We start from the raw sequence: 21,534 nt of genomic DNA, 5'->3' as shown, positions 1-21,534 counted from the left end.
AGTAAGTCTATATAAGAGTTTTTAAATGTATTCCATACTTAAGTGACCTTTGAAAAGTTAAAAACTCTTCTTTAAAATAAAATTTTCTTTAAAATACGAAGCAACAATGATTTCTTCTGGGAACCCACTTATCTAGTTCTTTTTTTGATTTCATGGAGTACTTGGGATTTTTTTTATTGATTTGCTATGTATCATAGGACTATACATATTATTATTATTTCTTATGAAGGGAAAACAAAGTTTACTCTACCCTAAATAATGACTACTATTTTATTCTAATTTAATTTAATTTAATTTAATTTAATTTAATTTAATTTAATTTTATTTTATTTTATTTTATTTTATTTATTTATTTTGGCTCTACTGAAGTAAAACCTAGTTGCTCTTGCTCATAATTAGTACACTTAACAGCTTAAAATATGTTTAAAAAATAAAGGAATATTTTGATATGGAGACCAAGATTATTCAATTAGTCAAAAATATTGTCTGAATGTATCTAATAAAAGTAATACTGGTGATTAAAAACATTAAATGAAGAGTCAAAAGAAATATAAACTTTGCCTTTAACCTCCAATCTGTTGGTCAAAAAGAGGTTTGGTGAATATATATCATATCATATCTTTTTTTTTAATAAAGGAATATTTTGATATGAAGGCCCATTTTATTTAATAAGTCAAAGATATTGTCTGAATGTATCTAATAAAATTAATACTGCTGGTTAAAAACATTAAATGAAGGGTCAAAAGAAATACAAACTTTGCTTTTAAAAAAAGGAAAGAAAACCTTGTTAAGGGACTCATACTTTGATGATTATATATCATAACTAATATATAATTTTAGATTATAAATATTTCTTAAATTGTGGATGCTTTCCTGTTTATCAGTCTTTTATTGTAGATTGCTGTTTTGAAAAGAAGAAAGTTAATAGTTAAAGAAAATTAATCACACTTTGATTAATTTATCAGAAGGTCAGAATCAACAGGGGAACTATTAAATAATCTCCATTAAATTCCGCTCATCGATATCGCAGCTTTCAACAGCAAAACAACAAACTCAAAGCACGACGAGGCAGACCTTAAGGCGAATGGCGTGCTCCCATTGGCTGCTCACAGCGTCAGTCACGGCTGGCCCCGCCTCTTCCCCCCGGACCAGGCTCGGTTGAGTCGTCGGGTTGAGGAGGAGTGCGGTTGGAGTGCGAGAGGGTCGCGGCCGCGATGATCTGACAGATGAAATAGCGAAAAAAAAGAAAGAGAAGGCGGTCGTCCTCCCACACAAAACAATGTTCCCCAAAGGCAAAGGCACCCCGGTGCCGTCGGACGGCCAGGCGCGAGAAAAGTAAGCTCAGAAACGTTTATTATTGTGTATTTTCTGCCGCGTAAGTTGTTCCCTCTTGCTCTCTGTTGTTCGCTGGACGGGCTAGCAAGAGGCGATTTCCTCCTACCGAGAATTGAATTGAATGAACCGCCTTGTCTGCTCGCCATTCCTCCCCTGCGCTGTGTTTCTGCTATCTTTGGCTGTTTGCCGTGTCTTTACACCTCCACTTAACGATTTCCAGTTCAGTTTGGTTGTGTTTTAACCGGCCGTTGTGTCATATTTTTTGCGGTTATTCAGTCGCGAGCACGGGGAGGAGAAAACAATAACATCGCCTTGCTACACAGTACATTGTTTTCTCTGTTGCGCTCTGGATAGGCTCCGTTTTTATTTCCCTCAGCCCCATCAGTGCCACCAGGATACTGTACCCTAGCTAATACACAGCAGGCTGGTGGCTTTTTCTTCACATCACGATGTTGAATTATGCTGTTGCTTTAGCACTTTCTTTTAACCTCCTCATTGTAGTGAATCTTGCCCAGGTCCTGGCTTGGTTTCACAGTCCCCATTTAATTTTTTGGCATAGGCTATTTGGCAGCCATTGTTCAGAGGGCCTGTACCCGACTCTAGTCACTCAGTGTGCCCGTTGAAGAAGATTTAATCTGCTGGTTGACGTTTATTTTGTCATGTTTTTTAAATGTAATTATGTGTTTTTCACTTAGGTTGGCTCTGTACGTGTATGAGTATTTGTTGCACATAGGAGCACAGAAGTCTGCACAGACCTTTTTATCAGAGGTATGTGGAATTTTGGGTAAAAGTTCACTCATATTTTAATGTCCATTTTATATTTTAACGCTCTTATGTAAATGTATTGCATGTGCTCTTTTAGGAACAACAATAACTGACACCCATGGATAATTATTAAAATCTCCCTTTCCTAGATCCGATGGGAGAAAAACATAACACTTGGAGAACCCCCTGGATTCCTACATTCCTGGTGGTGGTAAGTGATAAGGGTCTCGTCTACGGGTAAACATGTCCAGGGGTTGTTTGTGTGGTTTTGTTTGCTTCATGACCTGTCTTGTCCACAGTGTATTCTGGGACTTGTATTGTGCTGCACCGGAGAGGAGAGAGACATGTGACCACTCCAGCGAAGCGAAAGCCTTCCATGATTACGTGAGTAGTGCTTACACGGGAACTGTTGCACGTATTGCTCCTGTCTTCTCTGCTAAAGAAGACAACAACTTTGTTCTCAAGGCTAAGAAGTGGTGCAAATCATGCACCTCCAACTCGGGTTGTGCAATGAGTCAGTTTTTTTTTTTTTTTTTTTTTTTTTTTTTGGTTAGCGCTATCAGAGCAAAGTGCTTATAATCTCTGTTTGTCAACACTCGAGTCCTGACAAAATCTCCCACATTCCACTTCAAGAGTGATACAGCTTGAGGTTATTGTGATTCCCTTTCAGCTTGAAGAATGAGCATGATTCACTCAAAAATCGTGTCCAACTGATTTCTGCTTTTTTTTGCTTTCTTTGGTACGTTTTGCACATTTTATCAGATATATAAGCCATTTTATTCTGCCCACTGCACCTTTATGTGTTTGACTACCTAATGCAATTTGGGAAAGTATCTTTTTTTTTTTTTCTTCTCCTGAATTTACGATCGGTCATCTTGCACTGTCGGTGGGTCGAATGATGCGCCCAACAGTGAGCTTTATAGGCTTCTGGGAAAATGATGCTGATGTCAGCATGTCCTGAGTCAGACCTGTCGAGCGCTCCCTCTCTATCCACACCACGCTCAAGCTCCCCGCCTCACTTGTGAAGATGAAAAAGAAACTGCTGTGTGTTCTGCACAACTTCTGAGACTGTATACACACAGCTTGATTTTTGACAGAGACCTAGAGCTGCTCTGATGTGCGTTAGCTCAAGTATGTATTGAAACATGTCTGCAGTGACTTAATCCCTAATGGATTTGAAATTGAAGAACTGTAAAGGCAATCTTGGATCCAACATTAATCAAACACTGCTCAGGACAAGTACATTGTTCGGTAGCACATTGCTCCTCTTATCATAGCACTTTCATATTTGCATGTATGGGTGTTTTGCATTGATAATTACGCCACTTTAGAGATAACGCTCTTTCTCATGTGCTACATTGTTTCCAGCTTTGAGTCAGCATTCAAAAAGAGCCTCACAAGTATCAAAGAAAGCGCAAGCTGCTGGTCAGATGCTTCTGCTGTTCCCATACTTGTGTTTCATCCTGTAGCTGATGTGAATTAAACAAAAAATACTAATCAGGTTTTGCTTTATCAGCCAGTGAAAGACATTAAGGGTTAAGGAGACCTCTCTGCATGACAGATACACAGCACAGTTTGTGGGCAGGTTGGGGATGTGCAAGACAGGAAGGGGTTAAAACGGAGATGTTGGTCCTGCTCTTGGCAGATAGGGTTGTCAGGGTAACAGGCCTCCTGATCTGGCAGGTGACCTGGGAGCCAGGAGAGAGGCTACAGCGTGGCTCTGCCCTTTTCAATAACCCCATTGCTTATAATTCTAACTCGTGTAGACAAAGGAGTGCATTTTGTTTGTCACCAGCTTTAAGTCACTGGCCGACATCGTAGCAATTTATTGCAGTATCTTAAAGAGATTTAGGTTGCTTGTTTGGGTTGGATGTTTTTGTCTTGTGTGGTTGTATCTTAATTGTAGAAAAGTGTCTCAAATTTCAAAACTCCAATAATAATAATAGCTAAATAACTTTTCTTTAATTGTTTTTTAATTTCTCTTGTAATATAATGAAGAAACATCCTCTCATCAGTTTTGAAAGATTAAACATCACATAATAAGATGTTAGATTGCAGCGCATGATTTGACTGTGACTATTTTCATAATATGGAAAACATTAAGCAAATGAGGCAACAGTGAATCGTCAGCCTGGGCAGTGTGTGCTGCTGTGGCGGAGGAGCTTTGAGAGTTTCAGCGTGGTTGGCTCTCCCCGACATCTTGTGGTTGCCCTTCGCTCTGACGTTGGTTCTCCTTGTGTTCATTTGTGGATGTTGGGGGTCAGGCAAGTGTGTGTATATATGTGTGTGTGTGTGTGTGGACAGTATGAGTCCTTGGACCCTAGCCTTTGTCTAGGTGTGGGGGAGGTGAGTGCTGCTCTGTTAGCCAGCAGTGCTCGTAAAGCCCCCGGCGTATTCACGCTGACGAACGCTCCCCGAGGGGCCCCGTCGCCATGGCGTCAGCGGCTGATTGATGGCTGTCACAGAGCTAAGGGGTAGATTGGAAAAAGGAAAGGGGAGTGGCACTGTGGCATATGCCCAGCATCCACCACCGCCGAGGAGCGGAGGGAATCAAAAGAGGAGGGAGGTTGGGGAGGAAGAGAGGAGGGAGAGGAGAAGTGGAAGGGACCTGCTAGAAGTAACTAGAGAGGGAGAGAGAGAGAGCATCCAGTCAGGATCCAGAGTGGGTTTTATGATGTTGATTGATGGTTAAACATTTACAAGCTAAACATAGGGGCTGGTTTCTTTTGAGCGCTGGTTCCAGTGGAAGAAGTGAGGCTGTTAAGAGCATGCTAGGTCAGGAGCTGGCTGTTGGGTGGTCTGTGCTGCAGCCCAACCCTCCCCCCCAAAATCATTTCTCCTTCATCCCCTTCTCTCTGTGTATACCATTGCTTTTTCATGGTTACCTCAGCCAACCTCTTGGTCATCCTCGCCCTCTACTCTCTTTCCGTCTTTCTCTCCCCCCTATGTGTTCCCCTCTCCCTCTCTCTTTGTTTTTGTAAAGAGAGCACAAGCACATCTGCCGCCACTCTGGCCTTTTGTAACCTCCTTCAGTGATTTGAGAATTTCAGGGGAAATTTGTTTGTCTGGAATTGCTCGTGTGCTCCTGAGTACACACACATACACGCTGAATCACGTCGGGTGGGGGTAGTCTGTCTTAAAAGAGGTCCCCTGGGAAGTTGTATGGTAGGCCCCAGACAAGAGCCTCATGGCCCGGGGCAGGACTGAGACATCTGCCCCTTTCCTGTACCAGAGACTCTGTGCACAGACGTGGCTCGTTCAGACCGAAAGCAGCATCATGCTCTTTGGGACACTCCAGCAAGCACAGCTGTGGGCTTTAGACATGATAAGATTTAACATAACATGGCCGGGAACCCGCCTCGCAAGTTGCTTTTCAGTTTCTGAAGCTATGTGGATTGTTGACATTGTTTTATGACTCAATACCGTGAATGCAGCTTTGTTTTACTTGATTATTTCTTTGCAGGCCTCATTCCAAGAATGGGCTACTTAAGGGTAGAAGAACAAACAACCTGCAGTTGCTGTTTCACTATGAAGGGACGAGACAGTGTGGTTGCATGAATGTATACCACAATGAAACCAGCCATATACTGTACATCAATATTTTAACTATAAAAAAAAGTAACGTCTTTCGCTTGTTACGTCAGGAATGTTTACACACACTTTTCTGGAGTTTAAGAACTCACTACTGATGCAAAGTTTTGTTAGTCCTTTAGGAGTGGCAATTCATATGCTATTTGAATGCTATCAGAATGAGGATGAATATCTTTAGAAATGAGCTTTAAAGGTGTACTGTAAAGGAATTGTCGCTCACTGTTTGTAATCACAGCATTCAAATTTGGCCATTCCTTAATACATAGTTTGTACATAGACTGCATGCCGCTATTGTGGTCATGCAAAGCCGGTACTTTCGTAAGCTAACTATCCACCAGTACCTACCTGTCCAAAAGAAAACAGGCCAACACTCTGTTGCTTACCATCTTCTCCTTTAGTGCCTGCCAATGAAGTCAGAGTGAAATCAGCCCCAGATTCACTCTGGTTTTGGAACAAGCTTTGTCTGCTGTGTCCGCAATTTTTGTTTTCTGTTTGCTGTTATTGGCTAGGGGCCACACACTGCATGCGCACCTACACATGCCAAAAGGTTGCAACCTATCCTGCTGTATTTAGCCTGTCCTGAACATAGCAAAATAAGAAAATACAGGCTGAGGGGAATGTATCTGCAGATAAATACACCATCTCACACTTCTAGTGGGTGGTGAGTAATGATTAAGACGATAACTTTTGTATGCGTCTTCACATTTTAGTATACCTTTTAATAATACATCTATTGAGAATATTATACAACTTGTATTCATGTCACTGGGAACTTCATTGTACTTAAAAATATAATAGTGAAGTCTAAAATTAGGCACAGCCCCCTTTCGAGATCTAAAACACACGAATGCTAGATTAAGATAACTTCTACTTAACACTACTTAACAGTGAATTTTGAAAAGGGGACAGAACCAACTCCTTTACCATATAATGCAAATAGTACAAGTGACTCATGAAATTCTTGATGGCAGAAATTTATGGTTCTCTCACGTAACATAAACAATCTGCACGGGCCTCTTTGTATTTCCTGTTGCAATGTTTGTTAATGCTGTAGCTGACAGGAAATGAATAGTAGCCAAAGCGGTTCCCCTAGCAACAGAAAGGCAATGAAAAGGTCTACATGCAGTTTACTTTTAATGTTGATTTTCCTGAGTGCAGAATAAGGTCTTGCGAAGTGTCTCTTTTCTAGCAAAAGAAGTGCTTGTAGTTCTTGAATAAACCATAAAACATAACGTATAAAACAGTAAAATAGTAATGATAACAATGAGCCTAAAGCTCTGGCTAGTACTCTTCCCAGAATGTCACATAGACCCTTTTACACATGCAGCCTATCCCTGAAATGTTAAGGAACACGTCCTCCGTGGGGTCATGTGTGAATGGATGGAGACGTCGATGTTCAGGAAAATCTGCGCTACTAATTTCCCACCTCAAGACCGAGTAATATTTCACGGAAAATGCTGGTATGGCTTTGTTGTGAATGAAAGCAGTTGCAGGGTTAGGCACATAAAGGGTTACATGCGTCTGAAAGATGCTTTCATGTGGATCGAGCCAGTGACAATAATCTGCAGATGAAGTATTTGAATCTGTGACTGTTTACAGTTTAGCATTTATGCCAATGCTTTCATGCGTGATTTGATAACTAAAACATTACTTGTTTCGCAAACTTGTTGAGTGTTAAATAAATTACAAGAACACTGGCACCGGACAGAAACAGCTCCTCACCCGCCACGTTCCCTGAAAATAATAAGAGATGTCTCCCGCCCTTTATGCGTCTGGCCATTCTTCTAAAACTATTTTAGTATTTCCCCACAATCCTTTTGTGTTGGCGTGCCTGTTAGGCCTTATAGGTTAGAAGTTATTGCTGGGTGATTCTTTACAAGTCAGTATCTGTGTCATGCAGGGTGGGATCTTGTTTGACTTGCATAGGGATGAGTTGTCTGGGCAGTTATTCTTGCAGAACAGGTAGTGTTTTATAAATGCAGATGATTTAGTGAAATTTTCTCCATGCAGTGCTGATCTTGAACAGTTTAGTATACACTCCCAATATGGCGCTCACTTTGACATTAGATTAAAAGCCAAAATGATATCTGTTAATAATAATTTGATGTAAAGAGGGCGAGTCACTGGAAATGCTTTTAAATATCTCGGTCAGATGATTTAGTGGAGAAAAGAGATACTGTATAATACTGTATATTTGAAGCGGTGTAGGGATCTCTGGCACAACTTCATCTACTTCCAAGGTGCATGGTGAAGGAAAACGTCCGAGCAGGTTAAACTCCAGCAACGCTTGCAGTATACAGAATGATTGTTGGACCAACACGTTTTGCCTTTTGGCCTCCATGATGTCCTACTCAAGGCCTGGTGAATACAGCAGTATTCAGACTTGGGTTGCAAGTCATGAGACCTTTACCGTGAATGTTCCCTCATGTCATAAGAAACCAAGTGAATAAATAAATGTGCAGATTGGATATGGTTGAAAATGGCACAGTTGATGCACTGGTGAATCCTACTGAAAGCTGCACGTTATACTTCAGAGATATGACAACTCTGGTGCACAGTGTGTGATGCTGAGAAATGTCATTTGCATTATTTCACCTTAAGAGAGTGTCGCGTCTTCCTGGATTCACAATGCATTTATTATGACCGTGTGTATGGGTGTGCTTTTGTTAAATCAACATATTCTGTGTCGTGTGTGTCTGTGGTCTGGAAAAAAGGTAACATTTGTTTTATGAGTATTAATTACAGAGTGGCCCTGCAGAATAAAAGTCTGGTGTTGTCTGCGGGCACTTGAGGACACAAATTAAAATCTTAAGAGAAAAGTAGAAACTGTCTTCACTGAGCGAGCACTTCTGCTTTTGAAAAAAGCATCACAGACCAGTCAGGTCACCAAACATGTACATGCTGCTTGCACCTTAGTGGGATCAAGTTTAATGGCTCTCCGGGTATGTGAGCTATTTTTTTAAGAAGGTGCTCAACAGGCTGTGAATTTGAGGGAGTCATTACCGGACTAGAAGTATGTTATATGACATTTGTATCTTAAACACTGAAAATTAAGTGAACTTTGAGGCTTAGTTAAAATGTATTCATACACAGATTGACCAAATTCTGAGAGCAACCATTTCTACGTAAATGAGCTGGGTAGTTGAGAGTAACTGGTCAAGATGGGTGAGCAAGTACTTGGAGTGCAAATTTGGTCTGTGGATCAACTGGAATCTCCAGAAAATTTCTTCTCATTCACATTTACAGCTGTTTATTTTAGTAAAGAAACTGGATTTACAGGCTGTCTGTGTGTGTGTGTGTGTGTGTGTGTGTGTGTGTGTGTGTGTGTGTGTGTGTGTGTGTGTGAGTGTGTGTCCCAGTGGTGGTGGGGCCTGATGAGACGTGACTTCCCTCTGTGGCCTCACTTCTCTCCCTGCTGAGGTATTTCACAGTGACCCTGCAGTGGCAGCCTGAGCAGATATAATTAGGGAAGGAGCAGTCGATACCAGGGAGTGTGTTGGCTATTGACCAGTGATGTCTGTAGAGCTCTGGACAGAGTGTGTGTGTGTGTGTGTGTGTGTGTGTGTGTGTGCGCGCGCGCAGGTGCTGGTACATCCATCCTTGTAGTAATCATGGCCTGTTTGCGCATTAAGAAATGGGACTGAAGGAGCTTCTCTCGTTGTGCAGCCGTTCTTTGAAGCTAAACCCCACAGCTCTGAAGACATTAGCCCATCTCAGATTGCCTCGGCTACAGGGAAGAAAAACTCAGTCAATTAGGAGTGTGTGACCGAAGCAAATGGCACATTAGTGAATTAGGGCTGCGGTTTGAGCAGGAAATCAGCCCAGCAAGCCCCTGCTGTGTAGCAGCACTTTGGAGCCACTGACTCAGTGAATCCCACTGATACTTATCTGATCCACTGGATCCTGGATTAGCAGGGCACAGACGCCTCAATAAGGTACCCATTAACACCCCTTTCACAAATGATGCAGGCGTACAGATGCATGTTGGTGCTCTCTGTTTCTTTCTCTTTTAAGATGAGTCAAGGAGGCTTAAATGATGTTTAAACAGTAATTACATGGAAATTAATCTCAATTTAAGTCAGAAGCCTGGACTAAGGTCATACAGCCTGATCACATAAAGCACATTTACTGATTCAGAATGACAGCTGACGCAGGTTTAGCCTGCATCACTGAGTTAGTCCAGGAGAATATTTGATTCCTCAGATGCACTCCTCCTGCAGCCAGCTGTGCCAAGAGCTGTGGTCATGACAGGATAAAATAGATTTCCAACAATAACATTTCGTCTGCATGTTAACGTTCCACATGTGTACTGAGGATGCACTTCAGTCTTAACTAGACACTTTATCACGTGCTTCACATTCGGAAGTTATAATGTTGCTGTTTTCTGTTTTTTTTTTTCTTAGAGTGCAGCAGCAGCTCCCAGTCCTGTGATGGGAGGGATTCCCCCTGGTGAAGGCATGCCAGGAGGACCCATGCCACCCGGCTTTTTCCAGGTCAGCAAATCACTGATAGTGCGACAGTATTGACGGTTTTATACCGTTGCTATACCGGCGTCACATTGCCTAATTTATTGGAATTGTTACCTCCAAGCTTATCAATTCCTCTATCGATGCCAGCGTGCTTTTTTGACAGTTGCGCATCACAAAATAATGACGTCATACTAGAAACTTGCAACAAGGAGTCTTGCTGGAGAGGAAGATGAGGTCCAAAGCGCAGCTACATTTCACAAAGAAAGATGACAACAGCGGTGCTTTTAATGTCTGTAACATTAAGGTGGAAATGCTAGCAATATGCTGAAACATCTTTTCATGCAACATGGGCCCAAAATGTAGGAATGCCATGTATCTGAGACTCTGCACACTAGTTCCGCAGCTGAGTAGCATGTCCATTACCAAGGCTAAATGTCCTAGGTCATAATAACATAACAGTAGCACCATGCATGCAGGCTTAGCTAAATGAAATTCAATGCCGTAATATTTTCTCATTTGATCCACAGTGTGTTCGGACTTAGAGATATAAAAAACAGGTGCACTGACACGTAAAACCTGTGCAGGCCTACTTTTTTTCAACACAGAAAATTGATCAGGAATCAATAAGGGTTTCAATGAAGAATCCGGCCATAAACCATAATCAATAATGGCATTAAAATCCTATCAATTCTAATTACTTATACTGTCTGTTACTGTTAGGAATACTCTTAAATCAACTTCACCCCCACATTTTACTATTTTCACTTGATAAATCACTTCATAATCAGTTACCAAAATTAATATCTAGTGGATGGACAGATTATTTAATGGATAGATCATTTTCTAAGCTGCACGTCTGCAGGCTCCAGCTTTGTAAAATGTTGTCAGGGTTTTGTATATCTCCTGGAGTTGTAGGTCTCCATTGGTGTCTAGACTGCTTTTGTCTTTTGTTTTGCTCCACTCTGCTCAGCGAGCTTGTAGTAAACATCATAGACGTTCTGTCTGCTCGGGCCCCTCCAGTGCTGTAAACAGGCAGGCGTGGCCTGGCCATTTTCCCTAATGGAGAAATCGAAAGGTGCAGCACCTACTGTAAATCAATATCTCATGAGGATAAACTCTTGGCAGGCAACTGTGTGGAACTGGCTCTAAGAGGTGACATAAAATTGCAGTGTTGCTCTGCCTCCACTAGACCAAACCACCAGCTTATTATGTACTAGAAGCCACAAAGGCATGACTCATTATGTGATCATGTTAATATCAGGAAAGACATTTTGACATTGATACATGAACGCACACACACTCATACTTTCCATATCAGAATCCATTGGAGGAGGCTCAATTAGACCCCTCACTCTCTGTCAGATCAGCAACATTAGCGACACAGTGCCGGTGTTTAGTGTTGTTATAAAGCTAATTGCATAGAGCTTAATTGACACTGTTAATTCAGGGAAATTAGCACTGATAACATGCTGCATGCAGCAGGCTTCTTGATGACTTGACTGACAGGCAAAAGAGCACACATCCTCTCCATCTCTCTGTCTCTTTTCTCTCATTCAAGGCTAAGTCATTTGCTTGCTCTTCTCCGCTCAGTCTCTCTCTCTTACTGTGTTTGGTACATGAAAATGAGCATCTTATTTTTGTACTTTTTTTGCGCCACACTTTGGTTCTTGCACTCCAACTGTCCTCTGCCCTGCAGTAACCCTGCTTCTCTCTCTGCCCCTCTTTTGTCACTTCTGTTTCTCGCTCCCTCTTTCTCTCTTGGTGTCATCCTCCCCTCTCTCCCTCCTCTGTCTTCCTCCTTGGCTCTTTATTTTGTGCGATGCCACAGGGTCCTCCTGGTCCCCAGGGCTCTCCTCACCCTCAGCCTCCTCCCCCTAACAGTATGATGGGACCTCACAGTCAGGTAACACTCCCTCTCCCTCTTTCTCTCTGTTTTTTCTGTTTTGGCTATCTGCAGTCATTTGGGAACGCCGGTTCTCAGTGCTGGTGCTTCATGCTTTGGCATCCGTCTCAGCTTAATGCTTAATGCTGCTTTCAATATTCACACAGACAAGAAATGGTTCTGCATTTTGAGAGATTCATGTCATGTCTTTATTTAAATCTCATGGAGCAATGTTGTTTCTGTTGTAGTCTTTCATGTCGCCTCGCTTTGCTGGAGGCCCGAGAGGTCCCCCCATCAGGATGGCCAACCAGGTAGAGCTCACACAAACACACACATAGACAAACACACATTGGGTGCAGAATACATAGCATGCATTTAAAACTGCAGGTACTTATTGATTCTCTGTCTTTTATCCTCGATAGCCACCAGGTGGAGGACCGGGTCCTCATCCCATGCTGCCCAACATGGACCCAACACGACCACAAGGTGTGCCTACATAAGCTACATACTACACCTTCAGTAGAGAAGTTATTTCCTGTCTTCTCTCTTTTTATAATTTTCCTTTCGCCCTCCAGGCCATCCTAACTTGGGGTCAATGCAGAGAATTGGCGGCCCTCGAGGCATGGGACCCATGGGGCCTGGCCCTCAGGTAGGCTATTCTACTTATAAAGAATAATACAGGGTTCGTATGGTCATGAAAAACGTACAATAGCAATATCCTGCCCTGGAGAAATTTGGGGAAAATAAATCAACCCAGAAAGTATTGGAAAAGTCATGGCAGTTTGTTTCACAAATACCTGTATAATGGAGGGTATGTGGTTCCGTTAAGATCAACTGAGAAAATTCTATGTTGGTCAAACAATACTTAAATGTTTGGGAGATCAGTCATGTCAGTCACATCACTTGATGTTATGTTGTTCTCCATGCGGGTAACGTCAGACTCCAACTGAGTTGCACATTATTTTTGACGACATACAAGTTCACACAGTGCCAGGAAAATATTTGTAAAATGTTAATAATGTCTGGCTTTACTCGGACAAGTAAAAGGCATGGTTGGAGAAAGACCAGGACCTGGAACATGCAAAATATGGAACTTGGGAGAGGCAGCGTTAGCTAGCCATGCTCAAGGAGCTAACGTTAAGCACCGAATCAACTCCCATCACCAGCTTTTTCACCCTGGTGAGCAACGTGACATTTGCTGCCAGTAGCACTTCCCTTTCGTCCACCATCAAACAAAGGACCATTTCAGGTGCTGTGTCCAGAAATGCAAGCCCTAACTGTAGAGATATTATGCGTGCAAAAGGTAGCGAATTTGCACTGTTGCTACAAGACAAAAGCCAGCTTTTTTATGTCATGTTCTTCAACAGCCAGATTGCTGCCAGATTTGCCTGCAGTGTACACAAGTGCTTTTATACATGTACTTTTCTGGAATATAGAATCTATAGAATGTATGGTCATAAAAAATTTGCCTCTAATGTGTGGAAAGTTCATGGAAATTTATTGGTAGATATATGTATGACCCATGGTAATATCATCACTGCCCTGATGACCCGTTTGTTAACTTTTGTACCAACCAAATCCAAACCAAAGTTATTTTGATGTTCAGATGATCAGGGGTTTGCATTGCTTTTTCTGGGATTACTGCACCCTGTGGTTCAAATTGTTTAAAATCAATCTTCACTGACAGTTTAATGATTTTTGTTTGTCTTCTCAGAACTTTGGTGGAGGAATGAGGCCTCCACACAACACCATGGGTCCCGGTATGCCAGGAGTCAACATGTAAGCCTTTTTTTGTTTGTTTGTTAATATACGCCTCACAGACCTTTATTTAACTTTAATGCATTATCTAAGTAAAAATTTCTATTCTGCCATCTAGGGGCCCAGGGACTGGTCGGCCATGGCCCAATCCCAACAATGCCAACTCTGTGAGTACTAATGCACAAACACCCAGAAAACTGCTGGTTCAGATTGCAGTCAGATCTCCTCTCAGAGCTGTCGGGGTATAATGTGCTCCAAGGTTCTAGTCTGGGATGTAATTGTAGTATTATGTGTCACGGTTTCCACAGACAGTTGGACAGACCGCCATAATGTTATTAGGATGATCAAATGATGAATGATGACATTTTGAGGTATAGAAAGGGTTTGCACTCACCCATTTCTGGTCTGTAATGTTTGTGTTTTTGGTTTCAGATGCCTTACTCATCACCGTCTCCTGGTGCATACGGGGTGAGAACACATCCTGCCATCTCAATTTACATAATACCGGCTCAGGGAAATAACATTTTAAAGATAGATTTTACATATACATGTTTTTAGATCTTTATTTTTGGATTTATTCTCCATAGGGTGCCTCTGGAGGTGGGGGGCCCCCAGGAACTCCCATCATGCCCAGCCCTGCAGGTTAGTGCCTCCCTGACCAAAGCTGTTAATCAGTACCCTTTTCATACACTACCCAGTACCAATTACATGTATGATTGCACCTTTTACAGACTCAAACAACTCTGGTGACAATTTGTACACCATGATCAACACTGGACCCGGCAACCGAAATAATGTAAGTTCTGTTTTGTTCTCTTCAGTCTGTGTTAGGTTGGGATATTGTGATTATTGAGTTAAGTAAAAGCACAATTAGCTTAAATTTGAAGACAGAGCATTCTCTAGAAAATTATTTTTGTATCTCACCAACTACCTTATTACTTGTTGTATCCCTTATACACCAAGCCCATCATTCATCCTCTGTCAATCAATCCATTTTAACGACACACCTAAACATCAGGGCCAGGCCAGTTAATGTAATGGGGGGGTCACTTAAAACAAGTTGTTGTCAGAGGACAACAATTAAGTGGCTGAGGTATACAGCGTGTTGTGAGCTCCACTGGTCGTTATGAAAAGCTTGTACCATTAAGTAAACACCTGACCTCTCTACCATCTCAACACACTGCTTTGTCTAATGACGGCTTGCAGCTGGCAGAATAGTGACAGTTGATCTGGTCTGTGCATCCATGTTGCTGCACAAATTAATTTTATTCTTGTTGAAGTTAAACATTTTTCTACTCATTTATGTCATCACTGTAAACTGACATTATTTTATGGATGATGATAAAATTACTGATCCTGGTTTGAAATTTATTTTTTCTTTATAACATTTAAAGCTGCAATGATTAATCAATAAATTGAATAGTTATCAACAATTAAAATAATCGTCTAATAACTAATTTGATAATCAATCGGAAAAAAAGTCAAAATGATCTGATTCCAGCTGCTTAAAAGTGAATATTTACTACTTTCTTTACTCCTATATGATAGTACAATAAATATCTTTGGGTTGTGGACAAACAAGACATTTAAGGAAGTCATCTTGGGCTTTGGGAAACACTGATCAACATGTTTCACCATTTTTCTGACATTGTATAAACCAGCAACTCATCGATTAATCAAGAAAATAATCAACAGGTTAATCAACAATGAAAATAATCGTTAGCTGCAGCCCTAATAATATTCCATACCACCAAATGACATTATAAAATCTAAACTTAAAGCTTCCTCTCAGTTATATATAGGATGTTAGATCGACTAGCTTTCAAACAGATCAACACACATATCAACCCATTACACTTGACATTATCTTTTTCAAAAACGAATTTGAAATATGTATGTTTTATGATTTATTAAATTCTTTCTTTTGTATATATCGAGCTGGTCTACATGAAGAACACTTAAACTCAGCACTAGTGCCCTGGCTTTACTAAAGCACATTTGCACTATGCACCCAGGAATGTACAGAAAGATGTTAATAGAAGCAAAACAAATACACACATATACTGGTTATACTGGTTTCATACGTGTGTTTGATACTGTAGGCTTTTGTTTCAGTCACTCTCTCGGAGCTGAAGTGATCAGGACAAGGATTTATCATTTGAAAGAGGCACTCAAGTTCACAGGAGCAGAAATAAGTAAATGCACTGTGTAGTAACTGAGTTGCTGATTATTTATAGTCAAAATTCAGTACCATTGCTATGCGGATGACACACAAATATATGGTAAAGAAGGTCATTTTAATCATCTTTGATTCTGTCTGTCAGATTTAAAGTGCTGGATGTTCCAACACCTTCTCCAGTTAAATGACAAGAAATCAGAAAAAATGCTCTCCAGTCGAACAAAATCCATCACTATTTTACAAAACCATCTTGGCATACAATCTGGAAATGTCAAACCTGCAGTCACAAATTTGGTGTGATATTTGACAGTGACCTCTCCTTTGAAAAACAAATTACAAACGTTGTCCAGTCCTCTTTCTGTCAATTAAGGAGCATCTCCAAAATCAGGTCCTCTCTCTCTCAGCTTGATCTTGAGAAGGTCACCTGTGCTTTTATTTCTTCCCGGTTAGACTACTGTAACTCTTTGTATTCAAGGTTGAGCCAAAAAGCTATCTCACACCTTCAGCCAGAGCAAAACGCAGCTGCTAGGCTTTTAACAAACACTAGAAAACATGACTGTATCGTGGTTTAGCTCCCAGCTACAGTGCTGAGACGCTGCTCCCCTACGAGCCAGGGTGCCGCCTCAGATCCTCAGGCAGGGCTCTGCTGGCTGTTCCTCAGAACAGCTTAGCTCAAAGCTAAAGGTGATCGGGCTTTTGCAGTCAAGGCCCCCCTGGAGCTCCCTGCCTGAGGGTCTGAGGCTTGCAAGAATCAGGGACATCTTTTAAGTCACTTCTTCAAACGGATCTGTTCAAAAAAGACTTTTTATTAATTTAAGCAAACGTCTTATTTGATTATTGTAATCTTATACTGTTATTTATTTATTTTTAATTCAGTAGTTCTTAGTACAGAGGACTTCCAGTGTAATGCGAGTTGTGCTGTGAAGAAATGGTTAGTGAGTCCATGCTGTCTTGTTTCCCCTCCAGTTCCCTATGGGCCCCGGCTCTGACGGACCCCTGGGAGCTATGGCTGGGATGGAACCACACCACATGAACGGGTCACTAGGTAACACCACCTACTACAACAGTACACTTACCAATGCAACACCAAAATGTTCAGGTTGAACTCTTAACGTACCTCGTGATACTCCAGTCAAGGACAATAGATTGTTTTTTCCAGTAGAGCCACTGCATGGAAATGGTTTTCTTATGGTCATACAGTATAAACATTGCTTTTCATTTGATTCAATCCGTAGGCTCCGGTGATTTGGATGGAATGAACAAGGTAAATATTGCGACCATGCAGAGAGTCTGTGCATTCAGAGCTTAATTGTGAATACAGTGAAATTCTATACATTGTAAAAAACATTGTGCACTCTGTTTCCAGAATTCCCCAAACAATTTAAGTGGCATTAGCAATCCTCCTGGGACCCCAAGGGATGACGGGGAGCTGAGTGGAAACTTCCTCCACTCCTTTCAGAGTGAGAACGTAAGTCTGCCTTCCTGCCTGTCCTCGGCTCACATCACTGGATGGTTGGTGACTGTAATAGTACTTTGATGAAGCCAGAGGTAGAACGCTGTAGACCACACAGAGAAGCCACAGTCACAGCGTATTAACATCACTGACTACAGCAGCAGCGTGGAGGGCTAGCATAGCGTCTGGTAGGGAGAAGGTGTGTGTGGATGTGTGTTTTAATTCTCTCGTCTTCTGTCTGTGCCTCCGCAGTACTCTCCAACCATGACGATGAGTGTGTGACCTCCCCTCCGCCCAACCCGACATTATTTGCCATCATTCCGAGGATCTGAACTCACTATAGGACACGGCCAAACACATCAGCACCGAATCAGGGACAGGCGCCATTTTGGTTCCACACTAACGCCAGAATGCTGATCGGAGAAAAAAATCCAAATGGCTGGCGACTACTGCTCCTTACTCAAACATGAAGGACAATTTCTCCATTTATCACAACCCCAAGTGTGACGAAACCAGCTACTGAAAATGCATACATGACACGTTTTATGTTCTTTGCAGAGCCCCCCCATAACCCTCCTTCAGCCCCGCTAGAGCGAAGAGGAAAAAAAAATGGTTGAAGTTTACCTCTTGTACTTTTTAATTATTGCTTTGTGGTGCAAGATGTGCAGGAAATGTCTCCGCTTTTGTCACTTAAAACACTGGAGAGTGTGCATATGCATTGTGAGCTTGGAAAGTCTTTGTCTTGTCATTTTATGCCATTTTCGCCATGCATACTGTGTCACGAACGTCAGTTGACATAGGACTCAGAATTTGCCTTTTACTCTGTGGCCACCTTTATGAATAACGTACTATCCTTCCCAACGCCCACCCTTCTATTTAAAGAGGTTTGTAAGGGGAAAAGACTTGAAAGATTACGGCTTTTATTGTGACGACCTTTCACGGTATGTAAGTGCTCAGATGGTTCTTACAATGTCAAATTGATCCCGTTTGATCAATTTCAGTCTCTTATTGTTGACAGCAATGCGATCCTGCACTCTTGGCTGTTTAATTTAAACAGCAAGATTGCCGTTGCGTTCTGTCAAGGGAAACCAGACTTCGGCATAAGAAGTGAGTGCATGAATGCTGAGAATCTGTGTACAACATACTACCTAGTGCTGCTCTTCTCTATGTGGACACCTGCTTTAAGATGTGGTGTATATCTCTTTACCTGTCTGTGCTTAACACTCTGTGCTCTTCATCGTCGTAGCCTTCTGTGTTCTCTCCAGTTTGGTTGATTATGAATGAGCTGCCCATTTTAACCTCTCATACATATTGGTTGTTCATACTTCCCTTCCTCTATCATCGGTCGTCCCCTTGGCCCTGCCCCCTTCTTGCCCGCCCACACATTTTTTTATATTTTGATACAATCTTTGACTACATATATTGCCCCAGTTATTCAGTTAGTCAAAGCTTTCTAAACTGATTCTAGTAGGCATCATTATAAACTTAGCAGCAGTCTTGTAAATGTGATGAGAATTTTTATTTCTTTTTTTTTTTTTCCTGTGAACATTACGCATTATATACATCTGTCCTATGTTGCCTTTATTTGCTGATATTTTTTTATTTCAAATTGAGGAAAGATTGCTTGTTAATATAATTTTACAATAACTTAACTAAACTGTGCGGATTGTTTTATTTTTCCTGAATTTAAATTCACATCACTTCACATTTAAAGGGTAACTCTGGCATTTTTGAACCTGAACCCTATTTTCCTATATTTTTGAGTCTTAATGACTGATGTGAACAAGAAATTTTAAAATTGGTTCAGTGTTGAGAGAGAGAGGGCTACAGCCTGCAGCCATGCAGTGCCCACAGTGTAGCCAGATGGGGCAATTGTGTAAAGTCACTGTACGTTTATTAGAAGTGATCATTTTTGCCACAGACAGGCTCTGATTGTTATTATAAGTGTCTGAGGTGACTCCTAACCTTTTGCTTGAGTGTGTTTGTTATTGTCAAAATCTTGCTCAAGTTGAAGTCTTGTTCTGAAATCTCACAAAAATTGCTTTTTTGCAGTAAGACTTATGTTAGAAATGCCAGTGAAAGTGAATCGTTTGTTGTGTTGGAGTGCAGAAAGTGTAGCTTTATGTTATCTAAAAGACTGTCAATGTGATGGATGATGATTTAGCGGATTTCCTCAATATGGATGAGACATTTGAACTCAATGGCTTTTAACCGGAGTATACAGACGAAGAACTCCCACTAATTGAAGAGAAGGAAAGGAGAGAAAGAGGGACGACAAGCAGCAAAATGTTGAACTTTAAAAGCTTAGGAGACTGGTGGTGTTCCTGTCATGAGAGAATTCAGAATGAGAATTCTCCCGGAGTGAGACACAGCAACAAACAGACTAGATCAAGCAAAACGTAAAGAGACACTTCAGACATTTACAATACCATTGTGAGCCCGTCTGTGGCAAAAATAACGGACGTACAGTGATATTGTGCAACTGCCCCATCTGTAGTTACATTGCGAGTGTTGCATGGCTGTAGCCCTCTCTCTCAATACTGGTCCAATTTCAAAAACTCGTTCACATTAGCTACCTAGACACAAAGATATGGTGAAATAGGGTCCAGGTTGAAAAATGTTGAAGTTACCCTTTAAACTTGACTAAAAAATGCCACTGAAGCTGTGGATATAATCCAAAGTTTAATGAATGCTTACAAGTATTACAAGTTACAAGTATTTAACTGATGCAAAAAAAAGTCATATATATATATATATATATATATATATATATATATATATATATATATATTTATATTTATATATATATATATATATATATATATATATATATATATATATATATATATATATATATATATATATATATATATATTTATATATATATATATATATTTATATATATATATATATATATAAAGGATGTTTTGTCATATAAAACACCTGGAGGGATCCATCTTCAGCTGGTACTCATGGCCAGCAGCTAACGTTACATTCACATTCCCCCTCCTTTAATTCTTACTGCTCCAGCAACACCACACAGCACTCTGCAGCAGGTGGGATGCACCGCCATAACCAGATCACTGATCCCCTCACCCTAGGACATGACTGTGGGGGGGTGGATGGCCAGGCAAAGAAGTCCACCGAGACCTAACATTGTAGAAGAATCAATCAATCAATCAATCAATCTATGACAGTTACAGGTAGCTAGCAAACTGTTCTAGCTAACGTTACCCAGCTGTTATACAGTAGCTAGAAGGGTTCCCACTTAGTGTTTTGGAGCATCAGTGGTGCACTGAATAAGGCCTTTGTGGGAGGTCAAAATGTGCCAATATGATTGGCCATCAGGGCCCCTTTTCCTGATATTTTTTGGGGGGCAAACATGTTTGGTTTGCCTCTACTGACGGTGCACCACTGGTTATAAAAGTACCCAATATTTGCTTTAGGCCGCAGCCACCAGATCAACAAGAGGGATTCCTGGAGAGCGCGAGGGACACTTTGACACAGAAAAACACTGCAGATTGGACTGACTTGCTGTGATACGAGAAAGGAGGAGGGACATAGTGATGAAGTTGTGTACACTGGTGGTTCCCAACCTTGGGGTAGGGGACCACTGCAGAGGGTCACTAGATAAGTCTGAGCGGCAGCAAAACAATTAATGTGATCGAAAAACTACACAAATTTTTATTAGTTTGTATTACATACATTTTTCAAATGACACCATCTGAGATGATTATAGGGGGAAAGTTACTATTAGTTGGAATTCCAATAGATATAACAGTATTTAGATATTTTACGTTACTAAAAGTAACAATACCACATTGTAAAAGTACTTTTTTAGAAGTAAAAGTCCTGCGTTAAAGTCTTACATAAAGATACAAAATAAAATATACTTAAAGTACTGAAAAACTAAAGTAATCATTATACATATGTGCTCATTTTATAATTTTATATGTTATTGGATTTTAATAATTCATGCATTAATGTACATCACTTTAACGTAGCAGCGTGGTGGAGCTCATTTTATTTACTGTTGGGTAACCTATAATAATAATAATTTATATCATAGTTTATTAGTTGATTTATATTTTGTCTTTTTAGC

General features: G+C 40.9%; 1 protein-coding gene across 2 annotated transcripts; it reads left to right on the top strand.

Moving 5' to 3' along the window:
* Positions 1–1,164: 1,164 nt before the first annotated feature.
* Positions 1,165–19,084, top strand: ssbp3b (single stranded DNA binding protein 3b). Of its 2 annotated transcripts, XM_033622607.2 has the most exons (18): positions 1,165–1,335; positions 2,031–2,103; positions 2,250–2,311; positions 2,400–2,484; positions 10,095–10,184; positions 11,989–12,063; positions 12,291–12,353; positions 12,465–12,528; positions 12,618–12,691; positions 13,757–13,821; positions 13,919–13,967; positions 14,233–14,268; positions 14,388–14,442; positions 14,532–14,596; positions 16,946–17,024; positions 17,215–17,243; positions 17,346–17,447; positions 17,685–19,084. In XM_033622607.2, the coding sequence occupies exons 1-18, from the start codon at positions 1,280–1,282 to the stop codon at positions 17,712–17,714; spliced, it is 1,152 nt and encodes a 383-aa protein (XP_033478498.1). In that variant the 5' UTR covers positions 1,165–1,279; the 3' UTR covers positions 17,715–19,084. The 2 variants fall into 2 exon arrangements, with proteins under 2 accessions (XP_033478498.1, XP_033478500.1); XM_033622609.2 differs by lacking the exon at positions 11,989–12,063.
* Positions 19,085–21,534: the final 2,450 nt, after the last annotated feature.

Source organism: Epinephelus lanceolatus, chromosome 6, assembly GCF_041903045.1.
Source record: "Epinephelus lanceolatus isolate andai-2023 chromosome 6, ASM4190304v1, whole genome shotgun sequence".
NCBI classification, from domain to species: Eukaryota; Metazoa; Chordata; class Actinopteri; order Perciformes; family Serranidae; genus Epinephelus; species Epinephelus lanceolatus.
Note: the sequence above shows the minus strand (reverse complement) of the source record. Positions and strands in the feature narration are given on the sequence as shown.

What these genes read in the sequence shown, in the direction of transcription:
- ssbp3b (XM_033622607.2), top strand. Translation starts at nt 1,280, where the DNA reads ATGTTCCCCAAAGGCAAAGGCACCCCGGTGCCGTCGGACGGCCAGGCG. An exon ending in CGAAAGCCTTCCATGATTAC is followed by an intron (nt 2,485 to 10,094) that starts GTGAGTAGTGCT and finishes TTTTTTTCTTAG; the next exon opens with AGTGCAGCAGCAGCTCCCAG. An exon ending in GGTATGCCAGGAGTCAACAT is followed by an intron (nt 13,822 to 13,918) that starts GTAAGCCTTTTT and finishes TCTGCCATCTAG; the next exon opens with GGGCCCAGGGACTGGTCGGC.